The following is a 27,359-nucleotide window of genomic DNA, read 5'->3' as shown; positions in this document are numbered from 1 at the left end:
CATGTCGGTAAGTAACAATTAGGCATGATGCAAGATGACAAGTACCTGATCTGTAATGCGAGATGTAATTAGAGACAGACAACATGAGGCAGTATGTTGTAATTAGCATAATTTGTTTAGCTGATCTATAAAAACTGGACATATATGAGATGATCAGATGGGAGGTATTGTACATAAGCATTAATGTTAGTTATAGCTGTAAGTCCCAAAGGTGTTTGAATCATACTGATGTTGCTGCAGGTCACTGGAGTCTGTTCCCCCATGCCTGCTGCCTCAGACACCGACCCTGAGGAGCAAGATGGCGTCACCACAGGCAGTCATCACCGACCTCGACTTGTCAGCCAACCAGCTGCGACTGCTGCTGGGGCCATGGCTCACCGGACTGCCCCAGCTGATCCACCTGGACGTGTCCCACAACCGGCTCGTCGCACTGCCATACGATGCATTCCGTGCCACACCCCAGTTGAGATTCCTGAATCTCAGCCACAACAACCTCACCACACTTGGACCCTTCCAGTTTGCACTCGTCCCCACACTCTCAATGCTACGAGTGCGCTCCAACCAACTGGCTGAGATCAGTGTCGACTGCTTCAGGTTAGTATGTGAACCCATACTGTACCATCATCAGCTGCTAAGGAAACTTTATCGTTGCTGTCATGGATGACGTCAGTGTTAAGGGCTCAAAAGCATGTTCTACAGGTATCTGACATCTCGTCCTCCACTATGAGAGCAGTGGCCAATCCAGGTATAGCAGCTGCCATGCACATCATAGATGCTGTTCTACATGGTGTAATGGATATAAGTGCAATATATGTATTGGTAATTGAGGACAGTGTAATGAACAACATTAAATGAGCATTTACGTCATTTGCAGACTAATAACTATAGCTACAGCAAGTGAAATATTTTTAGGTTGATTAGTATGATACCTTCAAATACGTGTGGCAAGAGCAAGCCATTAATGCTTATTTCACCCTGGGCAGCAGGTGAGGTACAGAAGTGTGGACACATTGACATGAAACAGTTAGCATATACTGACAGCAGTAGTCCACTTAATGGTGCAGTTACGACCATGCAGATAACATGAAGTTGTTAACATGGTGACTTTTTTTTAAGACTGTTCACTTCAGAGAAAAAACACCCAACACACTTCTGTGTGTTCATATTGTGGTAACATACATAAAAGTATTTGAACTTATGCCCATTACACCCCATAAACCACATATTAACTGACAGGCCACCACATTTAGTTTCTACTGCTTTATTATCGTCTCCAGTCAAAGATGTACATATGAATAGTTAGTCCTCAACAGCCGCCACTTCCTTGGGGGTGCATTTTTGTGACAATAGACATGGAAATTCACATATGGTAAATGAACTATACGAAGCGGACGGATGACAGGAAAAGTGTGTTGAGATAGCAGGGAATAAGTGAAAAACAACAGGAAGGGGAAAGACGGACAACGAGGGGGAAAACGAAACAGTAGAGGAAGAAGGAACGGATAAGAATCAGCTCCGCATACTGCCCCTAACTGCACATTCAGCACCGACCAGAAGCCATGCCATCTTTCTGATGTGGTACAGTCAGGCTAGGAGTAAACACACCGCTCGCAGAATGAGAAGAAGAAAGGAGTTTCACATCAGCGCACACTCTGCTGAAGAGTGAAAATCTCTTTCTGGAAATATCCCCCAGGCTGTGGCTAATCCATGTCTCCACAGTAACCTTTCTTCCAGCAGTGCTAGTTCTACAAGGTTCGCAGGAGAGCTTCTGTGAAGTTTGGAAGGTAGGAGACGAGGTACTGACAGAAGTGAAGCTGTGAGGGCGCGGCATGAGTCGTGCTTGGGTAGCTCAGATGGTAGAGCACTTGCCCACGAAAGGCAAAATTCCCGAGTTCGAGTCTCGATCCGGCACTCAGTTTGAATCTACCAGGAATTTTCACACCACTCCAAGCTTTCCAGGCCCTGGAGCCGCTAGTTCTCAATGAAGAAACTCCTCAGTTTACTTTATGGTGCTGAGAACACACCGTTCCAGTCCTGCCACAAAGAAAAAACCCCTGTCTATTTGGGGGAACCTGCGAACTCCACATTGCTGCGACACATGCTGATCACATTAAGGGCACTAAAATAAGAATGAGGGTGGATATGCACGAAAGGGAATCACGGAGACAGATTCAGGCAGGACTGTCCTGAGAAGCAGTTCTGTAAGACCTACCTCTCCTACTGTGGTAGGAGGTACTCTTATTTTGGCTACTAACTGGAGCCACTCCCGTTATGTCAAGTAAAACAACGCAAGTGTAGAGTGTAGGTGTAACCCATTGAATTACAGACCCATATCACTGACCACAATTTGCAGTAGGATTTTGGAGCATATATACTCGAACATTATGAACCACCTTGAAGAAAATGGCTTATTGATACATAACCAACACGAATTCAGAAATTGTCGTTCTTGTGCAACGCAGCTAGCTCTTTATTCCCATGAAGTAATGAGTGCTGTCGACAAGGGATCTCAGATCGATTCCATATTCCTAGATTTCGAGAAGGCTTTTGATACCGTTCCTCACAAGTGACTATTAATCAAACTGCGTGCATAGGGAGTGTCGGCTCAGTTGCGTTACTGGATTCATGATTTCCTCTCAGAGAGGCCACAGTTCGTAGTGATAGACGGTAAATCATAGAACAGAAGTTCCGCAAGGTAGTGTTATAGGCCCTCTGTTGTTCCTGATTTACATAAATGATCTAGGTGATAATCTGACAAGCTCCTTTAGATTGTTTGCAGGTGACGCTGTAATTTACCGTCTAGTAAAATTATCAGACTATCAATTCCAGTTACAAAATGATCTAGAGAAAATTTCTGTATGGTGCGAAAAGTAGCAATTGGCACTAAATAAAGAAAAGTGCGAGGCCATCCACATGGGTACTAAAGGAAATCCGATAAATTTTGGGTATACGATATATCGCATAAATCTAAGGGCTGTCAATTCTACTAAATACCTAGGAATTACAAGTACGAGAAACTTAAACTGGCAAGACCACATAGAAAACATTGTGGTGAAGACGAAATAAAGACTGCACTGTGTTGGCGGAATACTTAGAAGATGGGACAAATCCACTAAAGAGACAGACTACATTACACTTGTCCGTCCTCTGCTGGAATACTGCTGCGCTGTGTGGGACACTTACCAGATAGGATTGACGGAGGACATTGAAAAAGTGCAAAGAAGGGCAGCCCGTTTCGTGTTATCGCGCGAGAGGGTGAGAGTGTCACTGATATGATACGCTAGTTGGGGTGGCAGTCAGTGAAACAAAGGCGGTTTTTTTGCGGCGGGATCTATTTACGAAATTTCAATCACCAACTTCCTCCTCTGAATGCGAAAATATATTTGTTGACACCCACCTATGTATGGAGAAATGATCATCATAATAAAATAAGAGAAATCAGAGCTCAAACGGAAAGATTTAGGTGTTCCTTTTTCCCACGCGCTATTCGCGAGTGGGATGGTAGAGAAGTAGCATGAAAATGGTTCGATGAACCCTCTGCCAGGCACTTAAGTGTGAATTGCAGAGTAACCATGTAGATATAGATGTAGATGTAGAGAGTGTATTTTGCATTTGTTGTTCTGTTTCTGACGGCCTTCCATCGATCGGCACTGAAACAATAACATAGTAACGATGTTACTGTTGCAAACAAAGTGACTTTAAATGGTGTGCTGTTCGGTGTCTTAAATAGTATCAAACAAAACAGAATTACTTGAAAGTGTTCCATTCAATTCATTCTTAAGTCAATTTCATGTTAGTCAGCGACTAATCATGTTACACAGCGATGGAGATTAACTAAAAACTGGAAGACATCGACAAGAGGGATAAGGGAGGGGGGGGGGGGAGAGGAGGTTCGAGGGTACTTAGTTAATGTTCACTCTGGGTGCCAATTACCCTTCTTACACCACTGTGCAAGAGACACCCTCAGAACCTACAAGGACGAAGTTAGTTGGATTTCAAACGTAAGCATCAGTACTGTTCTGCACTTTCAATTTTAGAAAATTGACTACGTATGCGTCCGTATAGCGTCTGCGGCTCTTTCCTACAGTAGGGTACGAAACATTAGGCAGAGAACGTGCCTTAGGTCACGGCCTAATAGCCATAAAACAACTGTCAGCAACTATACACTTGGATGAGGAATTCCGCCGTAATGTAAGACATCTCTGTAGTTTTCCTTTACCCAGACATGTGTCAGCAATCTTGTGCTATCTTCAGTGGGTTACTTTATTCCCTTTTTGTGAAATTGTTATTACATATTAACATTTAGAGAATAGCTTTGGTACAAAATATATTCATTTGTGAATGAAGTGATAGTTGTTAAATATTATACATGGTTTGTTTACAGGTCACACCTAAGATATGTATCACTGGGCTAATGCCTTATATGTTATTTATTACAATATGTCTAAAGTTCTCGTTTTGTAGATGATATATGTATGCATTAGGGTATATGTATGCATTAGCTTACTTGCAGAAAGCTATCGAATGATTATTTTGGTAGCTGTGAATCTGCTACACACTTCGCAACAACTGGTCATCTGCAAGCAGCAAAACATGAGTTTTCTTTTTCTTTATTATTCATTTCTGAACGAAAATGAGTATGTATTGCGATGCGGCTTTGATGTTGTACTGCTTCTCGCCTTTGTTTATGGTGCTTATTTCTACCACTTTTGTCGTTTCACAGGCATTTTCTGCGGTTATTCCAAGTTGCACAGTGTTTTCGCCGCCATTACGTGTTGGTGGGGCTGTGTAGTATTCATTTGTTTCGTGGCATCTTTGTCTGGGTGATGCTCGCAGAGGTGAAGTGTTTTTGGCGTTTATGTTGTTTGGTTCGTATGTGTGTGTGTGTATGTGTGTGTGTGTGTTCAGGACTGGCACGGAACTGGCAGAGAGAGAGAGAGAGAGAGAGAGACAAAGAGAGAGAGAGACAGAGAGGTTTTGTGGAATGACATTTAGAGTAAATGTTGTACAGTATGGAGGAGAGGGAAATTTAGTTCCAAGGGCTGATCATGTGAAGTTTTGGTGTGGCTGTTACTGATATAGTTCTTCAATTGTGGCAAAGCAGAACAGCAACACCACAAGATGGTAGAAATATACACTGCACCCAGAAATGGAAGAGGACAGAAATAAAATATCTCGGGATGAGACTATTGATGCTGTTTCAGAGATCACTAAATCCAGTGAAATTTATGAAAAATTCGCCAGTATGAGTCTACTTATCATTGTGATGTTGCACCAACTATGACCTGGGAGACCAAACTGACTCGGTTGGGAAGGGTTTAAGAAAGTCGCCTATCCTCTCCTGAGGCACGCAAGCTGGCCCCAACTGTTCTACCTGGTCCTTGATATCCTGGATACTTGCACTGAGATGGATTTGACGTCCGAGCTGGTGCCACACATGTTCTATAGCGGACAGATGATGAGATTTTGATGGCTGCAGTAATACATCATCATCATCCAAACAGATCGTAGATAGACATGCCGTGTGTGGAAGAGAGTTGTCCTGTTGAAAAAAAGCACTGCGATATTTTCACATGTCTGTGACGTTTCATTGTGCTGCAGCTACTGACTACCATCCATTACCTGATATCATATCGGGCGTTTCATGCAGACCATGGTGGCTGAATGAACAACTCTGTAACTCTACAAAATATTGGACGAATGAGAAGTCTCCACAGGTCGCCTCCATACCACCAACGATGGCCATCTGTGGTAGTCCGGAACAGCAGTTCACTCCTAAACACAAGGCATCACCATTCATGAGCAGACAGTGCTTCCCCATCACAGCACCGTTCCAAACGCAGCCTCTTATTTTATAATGCTAGCTGGAGCCTAAACTAGGGATAGTAATTTCCTAGTTCGGCTGTTGCTAGAGTCTGACAAATGGTGCACTTCGACACAGAATGTTGCAGGGAATTCATTGCTTGTTATTGGAAGGCAAATACAGATGTGAGTAATTAAAATATGGTGCACCACACAGCCATCCTCCGTTGTGCTGGTCAGATGTGGTTGACTGGGACCCTGACGATGGACATGCATGCCCTCAAGTTTCCATGCAGTCCAAGACCAGACGACAGTCTCATGCTGATACCCTATAAATCTTTATATGGCACGATTCGACCCGCCAGCCATATGTAGACCTGCATCGACGCTTCTTTCGAACTCAGTTGCGTATAACACTCCTTCAGTAGAGAATGCGGCATCTCCACGAGTAGCGATCATTCAGTATCTGACACTGTTCAAGCCTCTTATGTACGACATCAGGCTAGGTAACAACACAATGACACTAATGCACTCAGCTGGAAATTCTATCTGTCACATAGAACAGCATCTGTAGTCATTTACATACCTGTCAATGGTTGGCACATGTATGAAGTTACATTGATATCCATTCATGTCTTCTGGATGCTTCCCATTTATTTCTCAGACTCTAAATACCGGCTGTGACGTCACTGGTAACACACTTGATTATTATGAGTCATCACCTGACACAAAAATTTTCTCGTCACTTTATTGCGTGGGTATACATGTCACGATCAGTTAACTCCACATTAAGTAAAAAATGCGTACTTAGGATGAGAACTTGAGCCATAAAATCTAAATGTTTTTCAGAAATTTCTGTGTTAACAATATTAAAACAATATAAAGCATGCAACTTCGCATTAAGACGCTTACATCTTTTGATATATGGAAAAAACGTAACTGTAGTGAGTCTTATGCATTATAAATATTTGAAATTGGGCGTCAATGCCCGATACTAGTTCGGCAAATTTCGAAATAACTATCGATATTACGCGGTTTCAGTGTACATCATTAGACCAAAAATGACCTTCATTCAACAAAAACGAGGTGCAAAATATCAGTGTCTTAAAGATATATCCTTTATACTCATATAAAGACTCTGGTGCGCAATGGGATTTTCATTTTCTCTACACAAGTTTCAGCAGCTGACCTGCCTGGATAAGCGACCGCGCTAACATGCCCGCTTCTTGGACACAAGGAGACAAGCCAGTCCTTGCGGATTAACGATGAATGGTGGTGAGCCAACGAGCACATGAGTGGTTTTTAGGTGGTTTCCCACAATCAGCTAGGTGAATGCCATGCTGGTACTCCTGTCCCGTCTCAGAGAGACGCTACACGACCAGAACACGGTATCAGAATTGCCCCTCATATCTCCATTACATGCACTAAGTTGCGGTACACTGATTCCTTCCCTGAGGGAGTGGTGACGTCACGAAGAGCACCTAACCTCAAACACTGTTAAATATAACAATGCCGAGATCATAAAGTAACGGGAAAATGCAATACGAAAACAGGAAGAAAAATACGATATTTTCAGAATTTCCTTAGTTGTCATCACAGGTCTGGAGTACACCTTTCATTACTTGTTGATTGGACTCCAACAAACCAATACAGTGCTCCACATCCAATGACGACAAGTCCACAATTTGTTGAAATATCACGTGCAGAGAAAAATACAACCTTATTGCCAACTCACACCACCTCCTTCGCTGAGAAAGCCTTATGGCTGACGTTGCCTCCCAGATCTCTAGTGAACAGACAGAATCACTGAAGTGTTCTGTGCATGATCATGTCACTTCACCACTCGACAGAACAGCTTGAGTAAGACATGGATTTAGCAGTAACACCTGTCAGTAGGGAATGCATGTTGCAGATACAACAGTGCGCTTACGTCGTTGGACCTGGGAGACAACCAGCTGACACATCTTCCAGAGGAGCTGTTCCAGATGACCAAGTCCCTGAGGGAGGTGCGGCTGGACAGCAACAGGCTGCGCTCTCTCTGGCAGCGGGCTTTCCAGCACACTCCAGACCTGGAGATGGTGGATCTCAGTGGAAACCGCATAGGAGAGGTGGCAGCTTCTACCTTCTCCAGCACACCTCTGCTCAAGGACCTCAGCTTGGCTCACAACAGGCTAGGCTTCCTCTACAATGACACCTTCAGGTAACACTAAGTTACATGACTTCCCAGCTTCCATATTTAATGATTCTTTAAAATATATCTGAAAAAAGAGACAGCATTGGTCGTATATTTTTTACTATCGCAAAATCGATTTTCTGTCACTGAGTGACCATCTTCAGTGCTATAATGTATAACTTAAATTAGGATGCACTGTTGTCACTAAGCTTACGGCAAGCTTAGTGACAACAGTGCATCCTAATTTAAGTTATACAATATAGCACTGAAGATGGTCACTCAGTGACAGAAAATCGATTTTGCGATAGTAAAAAATATACGACCAATGCTGTCTCTTTTTTCAAGTATACCTGTTATCTGGTCGTAGTGCACAAGACAAAATGGAGTCGCCAATCAATAAAATATATCTTGTTATTGACTATATCTTCAACATTTCGCGGACTTGGCAGCAGCTGTAGGAATATTAATTTCCAATTTAATAATGAACAGCCTCAGTTGCATCGTTTAGCTATACCTGGGTTTCAGTCGGAATAACCCAACCTTCTTCAGAATAACAGTATCTATCGTTTGTCCATAGTGGACATCGTCAAGCTAAAACTACAAATCTATAAATTATCGTCAGACTGTAAAACTTATCTGGCACTACCTCGTCCCACTTCGCGACCGCGATGCGGCAGCCACGAGTCCTGAAGGTCGCGGCTTATGGCGTCGAGAGTCACGGTGGCATCCCACTGCTTTTCTTCGCTTGTCTCCGCCCTTGCGAAACCCTCCCTTCTCCTGGAAAATCGCCTGATCTCTCCCCAGCTAACCATATTTGGAGCAATATGGGCACGGCCCTGTAACCATCTAGGGTTTTAGACGATCTAAAGCGCCGACTGGACAGGATTTGGTACGATATTCCTCAGGAAGACAGCAGGTAACTATCGATCAACGACAAGCCGCTAACTGCTTGCGTAAGAGACAGAGGTGGACCATCACGTTATTGACTTCTTCGATTTGTGAAGATCTTTCTCTTGAATAAATCATCCTATTTTCCTAAAACTGTATTAATTTCCTTGTCTGTACATGTACACTAGATTTACCGGATTCCACCCAATTCGGAAAATTCATTAGTGATGTGTCACTTTTTTTCTGTCTTAAAGTGTATTATCTGCTGCAAACGAAATGAAAATGGAAACACGTAACGTACTGTGACTGCTGCATTCCCCGGAAACTGGGGTGTTATTGTGGTGGAGGACATTGGATCGTAAAAGGGAAGAGAACATCTAGCTCTGCCCACTACCTGTCTGCCTTGGGTTTTTAGACGAATCCGTGTCACTCGACGAACGTAATCAGTGAAATGAGAACGTATTCAATTAAGGAAAATGAGACAAATAACTGGCCTGTACTAGATAATAACAGAATTTATCGTGCAGAAGTAACATTTTGTAAGGTTCATAATTTCATTTTTTTTCCACATTTTTCCTCGTTATCTTAATGAAGACAAATTTCATGCATCTCATTTTCATATGGAATGTGAACATTCTTGGGATCACCCAAGAAGCAAACATGGATTTTTTTTTAAATGTATGATATGAGAACCACTCTAATGTCCAATTATTTGTCAAGGAGGTGCCCAGAGCTGCAACGCCTCAACCTGGAGGGCAACCTTCTGCGCCAGGTGGGAGCGACACTGATGGCAGCCAACCCCAACCTGGAGGTGCTCGCCTTCGCCAACAATGAGCTCTCCAGGGTAGAAGACGGCGCCTTCGTCGCCAACCCCAGGCTCAGGGTCCTCACTCTAGGGTGAGTCTCAATGATCACCTTTGAGATGAGGCCAGATGTCACATCTTTTTGTCACCTCGTTGCTAAACTGAATAATTTCGTTATGAATCACTCCTAAGCAGTTGGGTATAAGAGCAGATATGTGATACCCTAATTTGTACGCATGTCAGTGCGTTGGTTGTTTATTGTCTATGTCAAACAGTCTTAGGCAACGGCCTTGCCGCAGTGAATAGCCAGGTTCCCGTCAGATGACCAACGTTAAGCACTGTCGGGTGTGGCCAGCACTTGGATGGGTGACCGTCCGGGCCGCCATGCGCTGTTGCCATTTTTCGGCGTGCACTCAGCCTCGTGATGCCAACTGAGGAGCTACTCGACCGAATAGTAGCGGCTCCAGTCACCATCGTAACGACCGGGAGAGCGGTGTGCTGACCACGTGCCCCCTCCTATCCTCATCCTCAGCTGAGGATGACACGGTGGTCGGATGGTCCCGATGGGCCACTTGTGGCCTGAAGATGGACTACTTTTCTCAAGCAGTCTTCCCACAGACGCTCACAATCTTTACGACCCGATGTTTTCTGCATGGCTGTAACAACACCACTAAGAGAGTACGCCTGCTAGTATAGACTCTTGTGTGTCCATGTGTCTCTAAAACCTGTCCATCTGCTCGGAAGAAAATAAGCATTAATGGCTTGTTCTTGCCACATGTACTTGGAGGTACAACCCAACCTAGAAACCTACTGCTTGTAATAGCTATAATCATTAGTCTCCAAATGACATAAATACTGAGGTAATATTGGTCAATACCCCGTCCTCAGACATTAATATAAATGTCTGCACTTACACCCATTACAACCTACATAATACTTCAAAATGTAGGACATAATGGATATAAGTGTAAATATTTTTATGACATGGTGAGACACTATGTTCACACAAGTCCGAGGATGGTTTTTTCGCTGCATCGGACTATCTTGCCACAAACACGTATCAAACTTTACGAACCGATGTTTTCTGCATTGTCATACTGTCCCATTAAGTGGACTACACCTATCAGTATAGACTAACTGCTTTGCATCCACTTACCCACTCGACAATTCGACACCTGACTTGCTGCCTATGGGGAAAGGAGCATTATTTACTTGCTCTTACCACTGGAGGTATTAACCAACCTAAAAACGTACAGCTTGTAAAAGCTATAATTATTAGTCTACAAATGACGCAAATATTGATGTAACGATCTTTCTGATGTTTACTTCTTGTACTGACTGAGTCATTCCACGACCATGAAGATTTGCTCTATAGTTTGGTCCTCCATAGCTAGACGTTTAAATTAAATAAATCAAATCTTCCTGTTTTTTATCACGTGTGAGCTATGTTATATTTTGGGAATGAAATTATACACAACATTGTTCAGTTTGTTACAGAATGTGCGTTTCTTTTGGATACAATCCTCTAGACTGTGGCTAGGCCGTCTTCTGTGACATAATTTCTTCCAGAAGTGGTACTCCTGCAAGATATGTGGGAAAACGTCTGTTAAGTTTGGAAGGTAGGAGATGTAGGAAGTAATGTTTTGAGGGCAGTTCGTGAGTGTTGTTCTTGGACAGAAGGGTACCGAAAGGCACAATGGACGTCTGCCCTAAATTATCCAAAATGTGTATTTTAACTGAGTCAACATAGCTCCAACTATCAAGCATAAAATGAAACAAAATGAAGACACTCTATAATCACATTTCAAGATATTTCATATTTTAGAAAGGGTTTTATTTTTGAAGAAGGTCTTTAGTTTTCAAGGAGATTGTAATTTCGAAGCGGTTTTGTCAGTACCCGAGAGGCATATTTTTTTCAGTTTTCAAGAGAACTTCCTACTAATTTCCTTATACAATTGGGGAGTCATAGTTTTTATGATTTTTTTTTATTTTTACTTTCCATGAGGGTTTATAAGATTGCAAGAGTATTTTTGGGTCTATGACGATTTCTGCTATCCAGGAAAATTTGTTTGCAAGAGGAATTTCAGTATGTGAGAGTACATTAACTTGTCAAAAGGATTTTCTAGTCTCAAAACAATGATTATTTATTGATGAGGCTTTTTAATTTTTCAGAAAAATATTTCATAATTCAACATTTTTTCCGAAGACAATTTTTAGTTTTACAAGATAATTTTTCAGTTTTTATTAAAATGTTTAAAACTCCACATAATGTTTAACTTTTATAATTAATCTTTTATTTACTAAGAGGACTATTAAATTTTAAAGAGAATTATGAATTTCAGGATGAGTTTCGCGTTCCATCAATAATTCTTAACTTTGAAAATAATTCGACCTTCATGTCTTCCACTGTATGGGAAGATAGTAAACTTCGGCAGGTGCTAACGCCGACGAAGGCCACAGCAATCTGGACTGGAACGAGAGGATGGAACCCTCTCTCCCACCCCACAAAAAATACTTCAGTACGTAGCAACACTGCCCATGAAGGGCGACGATCTCGGTTCGAGTCTTGGCATGGCATCCAGTTTCGATCTGCCATGATTCGACTTCGTGAGGAAGAACTGCCTACCATCATGCTGCCAGACACAGAGTCGATGTCTGTGAAGCTAGTTTCACCTGACAGAGCGTAAGCGATTCAAACCATTGCTCTGCAGTCTTTCAGTTCCACTCACCATCAAGATCAAATATACCGCTGAAAATTGCTATTCCAGTATCTTGTAGTAGAACGTGATCAACTGCAAGGCAATGCGCACTGATGTATATATGAGCGCGCATTTCTTAAACCACTCAATCTAGCAGAAATCTCTAGTAAAACGTCGGGACACAGAGCTATATCTCTTTCTGAGCAGGACCACTTGCATTCAGAGCAAAAACAACAGATGCCCGTGTTCCGAAGGAATGGCTGAGTGGACCGAGAAATTAAGTTAGCAGTCAGTATGAAACGTAAATTTGCAGATGTTCAAAAATCAGAAGACTAACTGTCAGTCCAATTCCTTCCTTTCTGTGGAACTAAATCTACCAAAATTGGTAAGATCCCAGCCAGTGATTGGATAAGAGAAATTTTCAGACTGCCCATCGAGATCAAAGACAGTGCAGCTAAAGGTAGTATTGGCCTCATGGAACATTTTATTTGCAACATCCATTATCTGTCTGAAAGCAGCTATATAGATCAGTCAACCAGCACAGTTTCTAAATATCAAACAAACTCCAATGACAAATTAAACAATTGTGATGTAGAAGAATGTACGATTGATGAGCACAGCTTCAAAAATAAACATAACATTATATAATGTGAAACAAAACTCTTGTCCTTTGCTTTGATCTAAAATCCATATGTATTAACAAATGGAAATGTTATGAAACATATACTGAACTTTAATTATTTAAAGAAGTAATGTACTTAATTTAAATTACCATTTGCATTATAATGCGATTTTTTCAGTAAATTTGAATTTGTACAAATCATTATATATATATATATATATATATATATATATATATATATATATATATGATGTTTTGTACAAATTCGAATTTTTTTCAGTGAATTTGAATTTGTACAATATATATATAATGTTTTGTACAAATTTGCTGAATATATATATATATATATATATATATATATATATATATATATATATATATATATATGTAAAATTGCCATTCAGTATGATTATTAATTAAAATTAAAAGCTGTCACTTCTGTTAAAAGAAATATAATTCAATAATTTCAATTAACATTTCTATTTGTTAATAAATGTGAGATTTAAATAAATACACAAAAAGAGGTGTTACCAGCGAAATTCGAGTCAGTGTCCTCATGACTATGAATCTATTATGCTAGGCAGTTTTCTTACCTTAGATATCTGATAAGCATAGAGGAAATCGAAGAGGGCTGCTCCAAATGTCGTCTCGATAGAATAAACACAGGGGCTACAAGAAGGAAATTAGCAGAGAACAGTAGAAACAGCTCAAAATGTAATAGCGAAAACGGATGATAAAAGTATTAGGGAGAGAGAAAAAAGAAAACAAATCTGAAGAATGTGATACAGTTTGAAAGTGCTGATCCAAGAACTTCTGCATGTTCAGCTCAAAGTAGCATAGACGAAGATGAAGAGGACGATTCCAGTAATTCATCAGGGTATGAGAAATCATATTCTGTTGACTGGCAAAGGCTGTTGCGGTTTAAGGTGTGAGGAATGCTCCGCTAATGAAAGCACTGACTGATACATTTGTTACAAATGCTAGACCGTGCTCGTAACATCTAAGTAAAATCAAGAGTACGTACCTGACGTCTTTTTCTTTTTATTTAAATTACTCCAAAGAAATTGCTGAAAATCTACAAAATTTTGTGAATTTTTCACTGTGCAACTAAATCTTTATATTGTTCAAGATATCGCCAAAAATCCACTAATACAAAGTTTCACACTGTGTTATTCTACAGTCAGAAACGGCCTACCCATATTACCTTTTCAGAGAAACAATTTGAAACACTGTTTGCAGGCACAACAAGCTGGAGTCACTCAACCCGTCCATGTTCGGCAAAGACGCAGCACTGGAGGAGTTCCACGTGGAAGCCAACCAGCTGCCCTCATTGCCAGGGCAGCTGATGGGAAACCTCACAAACCTCACCATCCTAAACGTCAGCAACAACAGGTCTGTACTCAACTACCATACTATTTTCAACAGATTCTACGTCAGCTATTTAGGTTTGTCAGTCTGGACTGTGCCATCACAATAGGACACACAGTACGCTTACTAATACTGAATCTTCCGATACCGTCCCTCTATTGTCACATATGATGTCATCTACAACACAGACATAAATGGCTCATCGAAATCCATTATAAGTAAGGTACATGCGACAACAACGGTTTTATTTTCTTGACGTCACGCTCGTTGGCATTGACAACTTCAACCAAACTGTCACTTTCCTATTTAATCAATGGTTTGCGATACAGTTCAAAACAGTCTGTCAGCACTATCCAAATTGCAAAATATAACACAGAAGGAAAACAAATAAATTTGCCTTGATAAGCATGAAAACAACATATAATCTACATGCCGAAAAGTATGTTCCAAAAAGATTGAAGTAACATATAACTTTCTGTTGTAAATTACATCTGTTGTAAATTACATCGTTGGCTTGTTCGCCTTTTGTGATTTTTAACAAACTTGTGAATTCCGTGACTTTACTAATGGTTTTTTTTCTGATGACTTGACTAACTGAAGACGTATTTTCAAAGGAGGTGTACTTCTATTGTTAAAAAAAGAAACGAGAGCCGCCACCGCTGCGATATATAAGAAAATATTAATTTTTGTCAGTATACGCTCTTGCAAGAAGATGAACATACACTGTAATAGCTGAGCACTGAGAAGAAGATTTTTGTGAAATAATAACTGCTATCTTGAACGGCAAAATTTTTCTCATTTCTGAAGTAAATATTATGCTCATCTTTCCTCTCCTAGTAATTACGATAGAAAGTGCAAGCAAGCAGGAGGCTCGGAATTTTGAATGCTAGGTAGTACGGTGCGGTCCCTGTATAATACCACGTTCTTTTGGAATGAACAGATTCTCTTTTGTGAAAAGCGAAAATTTGTGGAACTTGCGATACCGACACAGGCTATTACAGTCGTTCAGAATCGTATCCGCCTGACTTGTTCTTCAATAAAAGCGTCAAGAATCAGGAGATCTTGGAAAGCTTTTTCTTAGGCTCGCTGGCAAGAAGAACTTTATCCTTGGGTACACTCTACTGCACTCCGGAGACGCCACGAATTACTGTAAAATTAATAATTTACTCTTTTTCAGTCCAGAAGATAGTAATTAAGATCCACACACTAAATATTTTATATTTGATAAAAAAGTCAATCTACATTTTCATATTCGAAAGTAACGCCAAAGGACAGATTTATATAAAAGATTTAATACTATTAAGGAAAGAGGACCTGGTAAGAGTAGGGAACAGTAGCTACAATCAATGTTACAGTGGAAAATTTCGAGGCTGCCTGTCTGTTCATTTCTTTCTCTTATCAGAAATAATTAATAATTTTTCTAGTGGCCAAGGGAGGGTCATTAGACAAGTTTTGTGCAGAAAGAATTATCTTTGCTATTATAGCAATTTCTGTTTTCTAAATATTCTGAATTTAGTTCTTAATTTTGACATTTAAATATTATACAAATGTAACTGTTTATGCGAAAAATAGCTCTGTTTGCAAAATATAAACCATCTGATAATACAACTCTCTTCCTGATGTCTACTGTTCTTGGAATGTCCTTAGTTAAGTACTTGATTTGAAGGAAGGATTTTGGCGGTAGAATATGACACCAATGTAACTCTTCATGCCCAAAACTGCTGGGCTTCGAAGCGTTGAACTTTTGGACACATCATTTATATAGTTGTTCGTGAAATATTTCAATCTTCCCTTCCATCACTACGTTTTCCTTATTTACCCTGATTACTTACAAGCATTTGTTTCCAGGAGCAGAGTTCACACTCGATGCATTTAATACCCAAGTTGTTAATTTCGAACTCTTTGTTTGGCTATGAAAATTCGGACAAAAATTCATTGTGCAGTTTTCCGTTAAATCACAAACTAAGATCTTCTTAACTCCCGTGGTTGCCCTGTTGTTCTTGTTACTGCTGTTTTTGTTGCGGTTCAAATACTGATTTGATGCAGCTCTCCATGATACTCGATTCTGTGCAATAATTACTGCAACCTACATCTCCCTGAATCTGCTTACTGTATTCATCTCTTGGTCTCTCCCCTCCACACTTCCATTCAGTACTAAATTGGTCATCTCTTGACGTCTTATAATGTGCCCTGTCTATGGATCCTTTCTTCTCGTTAGGTTATGCCACAAATTTGTTTTCTCCCGAATTCCATCCACTACCTCCTCACTAGTTACGTGATTTATCCAACTAATCTTCAGTGATCTGTAGCGCCACGTTTAGAAAGCTGGTATTCTCTTCTTATGTTAACTGCTTATCGTCCGTGTTTCACTTCCAGACACGGGTCGTCGTCGTGATCTTCAGCCCTGAGACTGGTTTGAGGCAGCTCTCCATGCTATTCTATCCTGTGCAAGCTTCTTCATCTCACAGTACCTACTGCAACCTACATCCTTCTGAATCTGCTTAGTGTATTCATCTCTTGGTCTCCCTCTACGATTTTTACCCTCCACGCTGCCCTCCAATACTAAATTGGTGATCCCTTGATGCCTCAGAACAAGTCCTACTAACCGATCCCTTCTTCTGGTCAAGTTGTGCCACAAACTTCTCTTCTCCCCAATCCTATTCAATACTTCCTCATTAGTTTATGTGATCTACCCATCTAATCTTCAGCATTCTTCTGTAGCACCACATTTCGAAAGCTTCTGTTCTCTTCTTGTCCAAACTATTTACCGTCCATGTTTCACTTCCATACATGGCTACACTCCATACAAATACTTTCAGAAATGACTTCCTGACACTTAAATCTATACTCGATGTTAACAAATTTCTCTTCTTCAGAAACGCTTTCCTTGCCATTGCCAGTCTACATTTTATATCCTCTCTACTTCGACCATCATCAGTTATTTTGCTCCCCAAATAGCAAAACTCCTTTACTACTTTAAGTGTCTCATTTCCTAATCTAATTCCCGCAGCATCACCCGACGTAATTTGACTACATTCCATTATCCTCGTTTTGCTTTTGTTGATGTTCATCTTATATCCTCCTTTCAAGACACTGTCCATTCCATTTAGAGGCTCCTTCAAGTCCTTTGCTGTCTCTGACAGAATTACAATGTCATAGGCAAACTTAAAGATATTTTTATTTTTTCTGAACTTCAAGTTCTACTCCAAATTATTCGTTGATTTCCTTTACTGCTTGCTCATTGCACAGACAGTGACATCGGGGACAGGGTAGAACCTTCTTTCACTCCCTTCTCAACCGGTGCTTCCGTTTCAAGACCCTCGACTCATATAACTGCCATTTAGTTTCTGTACGATTTGTAAATAGACTTTCACTCCCTGTCTGCTGCTCTCAGAATTCCAAAGACAGTATTACAATCAACAGTGTCAAAAGCTTTCTCCAAGTCTGGTGCAAACACGTGTTTTCCTTTCCTTAACCTATCTACTAAGGTAAACCCTATGGTCAGTATTGTCTTGCGTGTTCCTATATTTCTTCGAAATCCAGACTGATCTTCCCCAGTTTTTCCATTCTTCTGTAAAGAATTCGTGTTGGTATTTCGCAGCTATAACTTATTAAACCAATAGTTCGGTAATTTTCACACATGTCAACACCAGCCTCCTTTGGAATTGCCACTACTACAGTGTCTTTACGTCTGACAGTCTGTCTCCTGCATCTTGGACTTCAGATGGAATAATTTTCTCTTGAATGGTTCTCCAAAGGCTATCAGTATATCTGACAGAATGTCGCCAACCACCAGGGCCGTGGTCCGCAGCTCGTGGTCGTGCGGTAGCGTTCTCGCTTCCCACGCCCGGGTTCCCGGGTTCGATTCCCGGCGGGGTCAGGGATTTTCTCTGCCTCGTGATGACTGGGTGTTGTGTGTTGTCCTTAGGTTAGATAGGTTTAAGTAGTTCAAAGTTCTAGGGGACTGATGACCATAGATGTTACGTCCCGTACTGCTCAGAGCCATTTGAACCATTTTTGAACCAGGGCCGTGTTTCGAGTTAGGTCTTTCAGTGCTCTATCAAATTCTTCACTCAGTATCGTATGATTGCCTTAAAGGAAATAAATACACTACTAGCCATTAAAATTGCTACACAACGAAGATGACGTGCTACAGACGCGAAATTTAACCGACAGGAAGAAGATGCTGCGATATGCAAATTAATTACCTTTTCAGAGCATTCACACAAGGTTGGCGCCGGTGGCGACACCTACAACATGCTGACATGAGAAAAGTTTCCAACCGATTTCTCATACACAAACAGCAGTTGACCGGCGTTCCCCGGTGAAACATTGTTGTGATGCCTCGTGTAAGGAGGAGAAATGCGTACCATCACGTTTCCGACTTTGATAAAGGTCGGATTGTAGCCTATCGCGATTGCGGTTTATCGTATCGCGACATTGCTGCTCGTGTTGGTCGAGATCCAATGACTGTTAGCAGAATATGGAATCGCTGGGTTCAGGAGGGTAATACAGAACGCCGTGTTGGATCACCACGTCCTCGTATAACTAGCAGTGGAGATGACAGGCATCTTATCCGCATGGCTGTAACGGATCTCGCAGCCACGTCTCGATCCCTGAGTCAACAGATGGGAACGTTTGCAAGACAACAACCATCTGTAAGAACAGTTCGACGACGTTTGCAGCAGCATGGACTACCAGCTCGGAGACCATGGCTGCCGTTACCCTTGGCGCTGCATCACAGACAGGAGCGCCTGCGATGGTGTACTCAAAGACGAACCTGGGTGCGCGAATGGCAAAACGTCATTTTTTCGGATGAATTCTGGTTCTGTTTACAGTATCATGACGGTCGCATCCGTGTTTGGTGACATCGCAGTGAACGCACATTGGAAGCGTGTATTCGTCATCGCCATACTGGCTATCACCCGGCGTGATGGTATGGGGTGCCATTGGTTACTTGTGTCGGTCACCTCTTGTTCGCATTGACGGCACTTTGAACAGTGGACGTTACCTATCAGATGTGTTACGATCCACGGCTCTACCCTTCACTCGATCCCTGCGAAACCCTACATTTCAGCAGGATATTGGACGACCTCATGTTGCATGTCCTGTACGGGTCTTTCTGGATACAGAAAGTGTTCGACTGCTGCCCCGGCCAGCACATTCTCCAGATATCTCACCAGTTGAAAACGTCTGGTCAATGGTAGCTGAGCAACTGGCTCGTCACATTACGCAGTTACTACTGTTCATGAACTGTGGTATCGTGTTGAAGCTGCATGGGCAGCTGTACCTGTATACGCCATTCAAGCTCTGTTTGACTCAATGGCCAGGCGTATCAAGGCCGTTTTACGGCCAGAAGTGGCTGTTCTGGGTACTGATTTCTCAGGATCTATGCACCCATATTGCGTGACAATGTAATCACATGTCAGTTCCAGTATAATATATCTGTCCAATGAATACCCGTTTATCATCTGCATTTCTTCTTGGTGTAACAATTTTAATGGCCAGTAGTGTATTTTTTTTGCAGAACTATACCACACACTGGTCAATTTGATACCCCATTTGTGCATTTCCCTCCCTCCATTTGGCGACGAAAATACGGAAAAAATCACCTCAGATCAGTAATTAATTATTTCTTAACTTCAAATGAAATATTTTTTTTTTAGAAATAGGCTGATTGATTTGATACCTCATTGGTCCATTTCTCACTCTTCCTTTTGACTATGAAAATTCTGACAAAATCCCGTTGCGTAATTTATAGGGAGTCTTGTTTTCGCTCCACTCAAACGTCTGACCAAAAGCATCAGTCCCTGATTTCCTCGGATACGAATATAATTAATTGGCTGCAATGAAAACTACGGCAGGTCCGTCTTGTTCACTAAACACAACTGTTCAGCTTGCTTCGAGTCTCCACAGTCCAATTTGAGGTCGCTGCTTGTTGAGTATTCGTACACTCGCGAAACGGTAATGCTCGCTTCGAAAGCCAGAATGATTCTACTCGAAATCCAACGCTGTCCGCCGGAACCCGTTCGTTTCTCTCAGTTTTCTGTTCTGCAGGAAACAAGACGGTTGATCACGAGAGGTCGTCTTTTCCCGATTTCTGAAATACGCTATGAAAACACTATTTCCGAGAACATGGTTTCCACATATCACAACGCTGCCTGCTGTCTCCCCAGTTAATTTCAACTCACTCCAAGAAATTATTTAACATCTAGACCTGCCAACCCGCCAGCATCAACTTCCTGTCAGGATGCTCCGAATATTCTCCGCAACGCGTTTTGATAAACGAAGGCTTTCAGGTGGAAAACACTCGACCTTGAGGCAGTGCCTGGATCGACCACTACCAATTTAAGCAATTTAAGATTAGGGAAAGACTGACAGATCTACAGGATGGGGAAAGCCTCCTACAGGATGGAGAAAGTCTCCTTTGACCCGCTCTCCTCCCTCTCTCCCCTCCCCTCCCCCATCCCCCCCTCCCAGAAGCGCAACCTATAACAGACAACAACCATAGGAAGAGCACTTGTGCCCAGGAAATAATATATTACAGTATGTTTCCATGGATTTATAATTGAGCACCTCCGATTCAGAGTTTTCCTTAGGAATACATTTGTGGTCCCACGTTGCAGGATGGAGACGCTACCTGAAGGACTGCTTTCGAAGCTGTCGCGGCTGGAGACCTTGGTGGTCACTGGAAACCACATCTCGTCCCTGGAGTCCGGTTCATTCCAGGGACTCTCCAGGCTGCGCACCCTCATGTTGGGCAGCAACGCGCTGAGCTTCCTACCTTACGACATCTTCAACAGCTGCCAGATGCTCGAGACGCTACTACTGGAGGGGAACCAGCTGAATAACTTGGATCCTGCTATTTTCGAAAGCACCAGGTATCAAAAGTCCATTTTACCAACACACTCAGCTACTGACGCAACTCTGTGTTCTATGCCAGCGTTTGCTTTCATTCTACTAAGGATTACTTCAGGTACACCAGTCTTACTGGTCGCTTGTAGACCTTCCTCCTCAGTTTCTGATATGTTGGTCTTAACAAGACGCAGGGAACTTCTTTGTAGAGCCTTAGAGCCTTGCAGGTCAAGACCGATCGGATGCTGTCAGAGAAAGTTGCAGTTGTTAGGTGATTTGGGGGAGGAACCAAACAGCAAAATGATCAGTCCCATCGGATTAGGGAAGGATGGGGAAGACAGTTGACCGTGCCATTTCAAGGACACCATACGGGCATTTGCCTGAAGCGATTTAGGTGAATCACGGAAAACCTGTCCGCCCCTGGTAGCTGAGTGGTCAGCGCGACGAAATGTCATACCTAACGGCCTGGGTTCGATTCCCGGCTGGGTCGGAGATTTTCTCTGATCAGGGGCTGGGTGCTGTGTTGTCCTTACCATCATCATTTCATCCCCATCGACACGCAAGTCGCCGACGCGGCGTCAACTCGAAAGAGTTGCACCAGGCGAACGGTCTACCCGACGGGAGGCCCTAGCCACATGGCATTTTCATTTACGGAAAACCTAAATCAGGTAGTTATATATATGTCTCTCTTTAATCACCAGTCATGTACGGGACAATGCACGAAATATGTGTGCTGTGGGCGGACTATATGAGGGACTTGTAACCTCCACTGCATTTATGTTACTAACTAAGAAAAGCGGTAACTTATATAAACAGTTTTCGAGTCTTACAAAACAGTGATAATAGTAACGATGTTTTGAAAATAATTTGGTTGATGACAGACTAAAGGCCGATATAATAAATGTCTTTTTCCAAAGTTGTTTCACAGAGGAAGACTGCACTGTAGTTCCTTCTCTAGATTGTCCCACAGATGACAAAATGGTAGATATCGAAATAGACGACAGAGGAATAGAGAAACAATTAAAATCGCTCAAAAAAGGAAAGGCCTCTGGACCTGATGGGATACCAGTTCGACTTTACACAGAGTACGCGAAGGAACTTGCCCCCCTTCTTGCAGCGGTGTACCGTAGGTCTCTAGAAGAGCGTAGCGTTCCAAAGGATTGGAAAAGGGCACAGGTCATCCCCGTTTTTAAGAAGGGACGTCGAACAGATGTGCAGAACTATAGACCTATATCTCTAACGTCGATCAGTTGCAGAATTTTGGAACACGTATTGTGTTCGAGTATAATGACTTTTCTGGAGACTAGAAATGTTCTCTGTAGGAATCAGCATGGGTTTCGAAAAAGACGGTCATGTGAAACCCAGCTCGCGCTATTCGTCCACGAGACTCAGAGGGCCATAGACACGGGTTCACAGGTAGATGCCGTGTTTCTTGACTTCCGCAAGGCGTTCGATACAGTTCCGCACAGTCAAAATGGCTCTGAGCACTATGGGACTTAACATCTATGGTCATCAGTCCCCTAGAACTTAGAACTACTTAAACCTAACTAATTTAAGGACGTCACACAACACCCAGTCATCACGAGGTAAAGAAAATCCCTGACCCCGCCGGGAATCGAACCCGGGACCCCGTGCTCGGGAAGCGAGAACGCTACCGCGAGACCACGAGCTGCGGACTCCCCACAGTCGTTTAATGAACAAAGTAAGAGCATATGGACTATCAGACCAATTTTGTGACTGGAATGAGGAGTTCCTAGATAACAGGACGCAGCATGTCATTCTCAATGGAGAGAAGTCTTCCGAAGTAAGAGTGATTTCAGGTGTGCCGCAGGGGAGTGTCATAGGACCGTTGCTATTCACAATGTACATAAATGACCTGGTGGATGACATCGGAAGTTCACTGAGGCTTTTTGCAGATGATGTTGTGGTGTATCAAGAGGTTGTAACAATGGAAAATTGTACTGAAATGCAGGAGGATCTGCAGCGAATTGACGCATGGTGCAGGGAATGGCAATTGAATCTCAATATAGACAAGTGTAATGTGCTGCGAATACACAGAAAGATAGATCCTTTATCATTTAGCTACAAAATAGCAGGTCAGCCACTGGAAGCGGTTAATACCATAAATTATCTGGGAGTACGCATTAGGAGTGATTTAAAATGGAATGATCATATAAAGTTGATCGTCGGTAAAGCAGATGCCAGACTGAGATTCATTGGAAGAATCCTAAGGAAATCCAATCCGAAAACAAAGGAAGTAGGTTACAGTACGCTTGTTGGCCCACTGCTTGAATACTGCTCAGCAGTGTGGGATCCGTACCAGATAGGGTTGATAGAAGATATAGAGAAGATCCAACGGAGAGCAGCGCGCTTCGTTACAGGATCATTTAGTAATCGCGAAAGCGTTACGGAGATGATAGATAAACTCCAGTGGAAGACTCTGCAGGAGAGACGCTCAGTAGCTCGGTACGGGCTTTTGTCAAAGTTTCGAGAACATACCTTCACCGAAGAGTCAAGCAGTATATTGCTCCCTCCTACGTATATCTCGCGAAGAGACCATGAGGATAAAATCAGAGAAATTAGAGCCCACACAGAGGCATACCGACAATCCTTCTTTCCACGAACAATACGAGGCTGGAATAGAAGGGAGAACCGATAGAGGTACTCAAGGTACCCTCCGCCACACACCGTCAAGTGGCTTGCGGAGTATGGATGTAGATGTAGATGTAGATGTAGACTGAAACAGAATAGAATCGTTTAGATTTTACCCTTCATAAAATTTCATTTTAAAGCTCAGGGGGTAGTTAGTAGCGGGAAACCACTGCTCTGAAGATAGTATAGTTTGGTGTTAGGGCCTTGGGCAAACGAAAGAACTTTGAAAATGAGAAAGAAAATAAAACTTCCTGGCAATTAAAACTGTGTGCCGGACCGATACTCGAATTCGGGGCCTTTGCCTTTCGCGTGCAAATGCTCTACCGTCTGAGCTATCCAAGCACGACTCACGGCCCGTCCTCACAGCTTTACTTCAGCCAGCAGCTCATCTTCTACCTCCCAAACTCCACAGAAGCTCTCCGGCGAACCCTGCAGAACTAGCACTCCTGGAAGAAAGGATAGTGCGGAGACGTTGCTCAGCCACTGCCTGGGGGATGTTACCAGGATGAAATTTCCACTCTGCAGCGGAGTGTGCGCTGATATGAAACTTCCTGAATGCCCAACCGAAACTCGAACTCAAGAATCATATCAGCGCACACTCCGTCGAAGAGTGAAATTGTCATTCTAGAAAGAAAATAAGTGATTATTACTTTATGTCATAGTAATTGAAATTTTTCCACCTAGCAAAAAAGTGTCGTTTTGGCTCTTTACTTACGGAAGTAATACGAGGGCGAGTCAAATGAAAACCTTAAATATATTTTTAAATATTATTTATTGTGCGGATGTGGAACAAAGCTGTATCACTTTTCAACATAAACTCCCCCACGCGCAATGCAAGTCCTCCAGTGCTTACAAAGTGCATACATTCCTTTAGAAAAAAATTCATTTGGTAGTCCGCGCAACAACTCATGCACCGCGTGGCATACCTCTTCATCAGAACGGAACTTCTTTCCTCCCATTTTGAGTGGTCCAAACATATGGGAATCACTTAGGGCAAGATCTGGTGCGTAAGATGGATGAGGAAGACAATCAAAATGCAGCTCTGTGACTGTTGCATTTGTTGTACGGGCAGTGTGGGGCCTTGCATTGTCATGTTGCAAAAGAACAGCAACCCACGTCGCTTTGATCTGATTGCAGGCCGCAGATGATTTTTTAGATCTGTTTATGATGCACTGGTGACAGTGGTCCGTCTAGGCATGTAATGCTTCAAAATGACGTCTTTTTCGTCCCAAAAGAGAATCAGCGTAACCTTACCTGCTGATGGTTCTGTTCGAAACTTCTTTGGTTTTGGTGATGAGGAATGGTGCCACTCCTTGCTCGCTCTCTTCGTTTCTGGTTGGTGGACGTGAACCCAGGTTTCGTCCCCAGTAACGATTCTTACAAAGAAGCCATCATCTACTCGTTCAAAGTGCCGAAGAAGTTCTTCACAAGCATCAACAGGTCGTTCTCTCATTTCAGAAGTCGGCTGCTATGGCACCCGTCTTGCAGACACTTTGTGAAACTGGAGCACATCAAGCACATTGTGGTGTGCTGATTCATGACTAATCTGTAAACATGCAGCAATGTAATTCAGTGTCATTCGGTGGTTTTCCTTCACTGTGACTTCAACTGCTGCAGTGTTCTGTGGAGTCACAACTCGTTGTGCCTGACCTGGACGAAGAGCATCTTCCACGGAAGTCGCACCATTTGCGAACTTCCTACTCCATTCGTAGACTTGCTGCTGTGAGAAACATGCATCACCGTACTGAACCTTGATTCGTCGATGAATTTCAATAGGTTTCACACCTTCACGACGCAAAAACCGAATAAAACAACGCTGTTCTTCTATATAAAGAAAGATCCCTTAGCATTTAGCTATAATATAGCAGGTCAGCAACTGGAAGCAGTTAATTCCACAAATTATCTGGCAGTAGGCATTAGGAGTGATTTGGTTCAAATGGCTCTGAGCACTATGGGACTTAACTTCTAAGGTCATCAGTCCCCTAGAACGTAGAACGACTTAAACCTAACTAACCTAAGGACATCACACATATCCATGCCCGAGGCAGGATTCGAACTTGCGACCGTAGCGGTCATGCGGTTCCAGACCGCTTGGCCACACCGGCCGACAGGAGTGATTTAAAATGGAATGATCATATAAGGTTGATCGTCGGTAAAGCAGATGCCAGACTGAGATTCATTGGAAGAATCCTAAGGAAATGCAATCCGAAAACAAAGGAAGTAGGTTACAGTACGCTTGTTCGTCCACTGCTTGAATACTGCTCAGCAGTGTGGGAAGTTAGAGAAGATCCAACGGAGAGCAGCGCGCTTCGTTACAGGATCATTTAGTAACAGCGAAAGCGTTATGGAAATGATAGATAAACTCCAGTGGAAGACTCTGCCGGAGAGACGCTCAGTAGCTCGGTACGGGCTTTTGTTGAAGTTTCGAGAACGTACCTTCACCGAGGAGTCAAGCAGTATATTGCTCCCTCCTACGTATATCTCGCGAAGAGACCATGAGGGTAAAATCGGAGAGATTAAATCCCACACAGAGGCATACCGACAATCTTTCTTTCCACGAACAATACGAGACTGGAATAGAAGGGAGAACCGATAGAGGTACTCAAGGTACCCTCCGCCACACACCGTCAGGTGGCTTGCGGAGTATGGATGCAGATGTAGATGGTGCAAGTCGTAAGTGGGGCGACCATCTTTACACTGATACTGCGACGGTATGTGTGCACCTGCAATATGCTGCCACCTACAGGCTATTCTGCACGCTGTTTGTAGCACGCTTACCAACTTACAGGATAACGGCGAGAATTTCGATTTGTTATTACAAATATAAGGTTTTCATTTGACTCACCCTCGTAGTAACCAGCTGGAGTGTGAACTCTTCATTTAAAACTTCCGGGCTGATAGGCCGTGGTCGAAGTATAAAACTCTCTCCTGACGTTTCGTCTCCGACTGCGGGAGAACCCTCGGTGGTAAAGCGGCGAAGAGGCAGTTCGCCGCTTTCCCTCCGAGGATATTCTCCCGCAGTCGGAGACGAAATGTCAGGAGAGAGTTTTATACTTCGACCACGGCCTATCAGCCCCGAAGTTTTAAGTGAAGACAATACCGACCGTGAAAGCTTACATTGGAGTCTGAACAGTAACATTTCCCCAAAAATTAATCGTGATGTCTTGAATTATTTCCCTGTTACTCTGACAATTGCACCTGTGTCTGATTCTCTCGTCTCCTGCAGCCAACTTCGGTACTTGGACCTGTCCCACAACCGCTTCTCCCGGCTGGACCCTCGCGTGTTGGAGAAGCTGTCGAGGCTGAGGACGGTGGCGCTGGACGGAAACCCGTGGCAGTGCGACTGCCTCCTCGCCGACGTGCTCGGCAGGATCCGCGACCGGCAGACCACGGCCGGCCAGCGGCCCCTGCTGTGCCAGGGTCCAGAGGACTGGCGGGACAAGGCGGCACAGGACGTCATCAGCAGGCTCTCCTGCGGCACAGCCAGGTCCGCCTGA

At 42.8% G+C, this 27,359-nt stretch overlaps 1 protein-coding gene across 1 annotated transcript; it reads left to right on the top strand.

Moving 5' to 3' along the window:
• The first annotated feature begins 298 nt into the window (after positions 1–298).
• On the top strand, positions 299–27,359 carry LOC126109479 (insulin-like growth factor-binding protein complex acid labile subunit). The gene is made up of 6 exons (XM_049914506.1): positions 299–594; positions 7,715–8,002; positions 9,584–9,760; positions 14,227–14,379; positions 20,982–21,236; positions 27,089–27,359. Exons 1-6 carry the CDS (start codon positions 299–301, stop codon positions 27,357–27,359), a joined length of 1,440 nt encoding a protein of 479 aa, XP_049770463.1.

Source organism: Schistocerca cancellata, chromosome 12, assembly GCF_023864275.1.
Source record: "Schistocerca cancellata isolate TAMUIC-IGC-003103 chromosome 12, iqSchCanc2.1, whole genome shotgun sequence".
Taxonomy (NCBI): domain Eukaryota; kingdom Metazoa; phylum Arthropoda; class Insecta; order Orthoptera; family Acrididae; genus Schistocerca; species Schistocerca cancellata.
The sequence above is the reverse complement of the archived record's forward strand: the minus strand, read 5'-3'. Positions and strand labels throughout refer to the sequence as shown.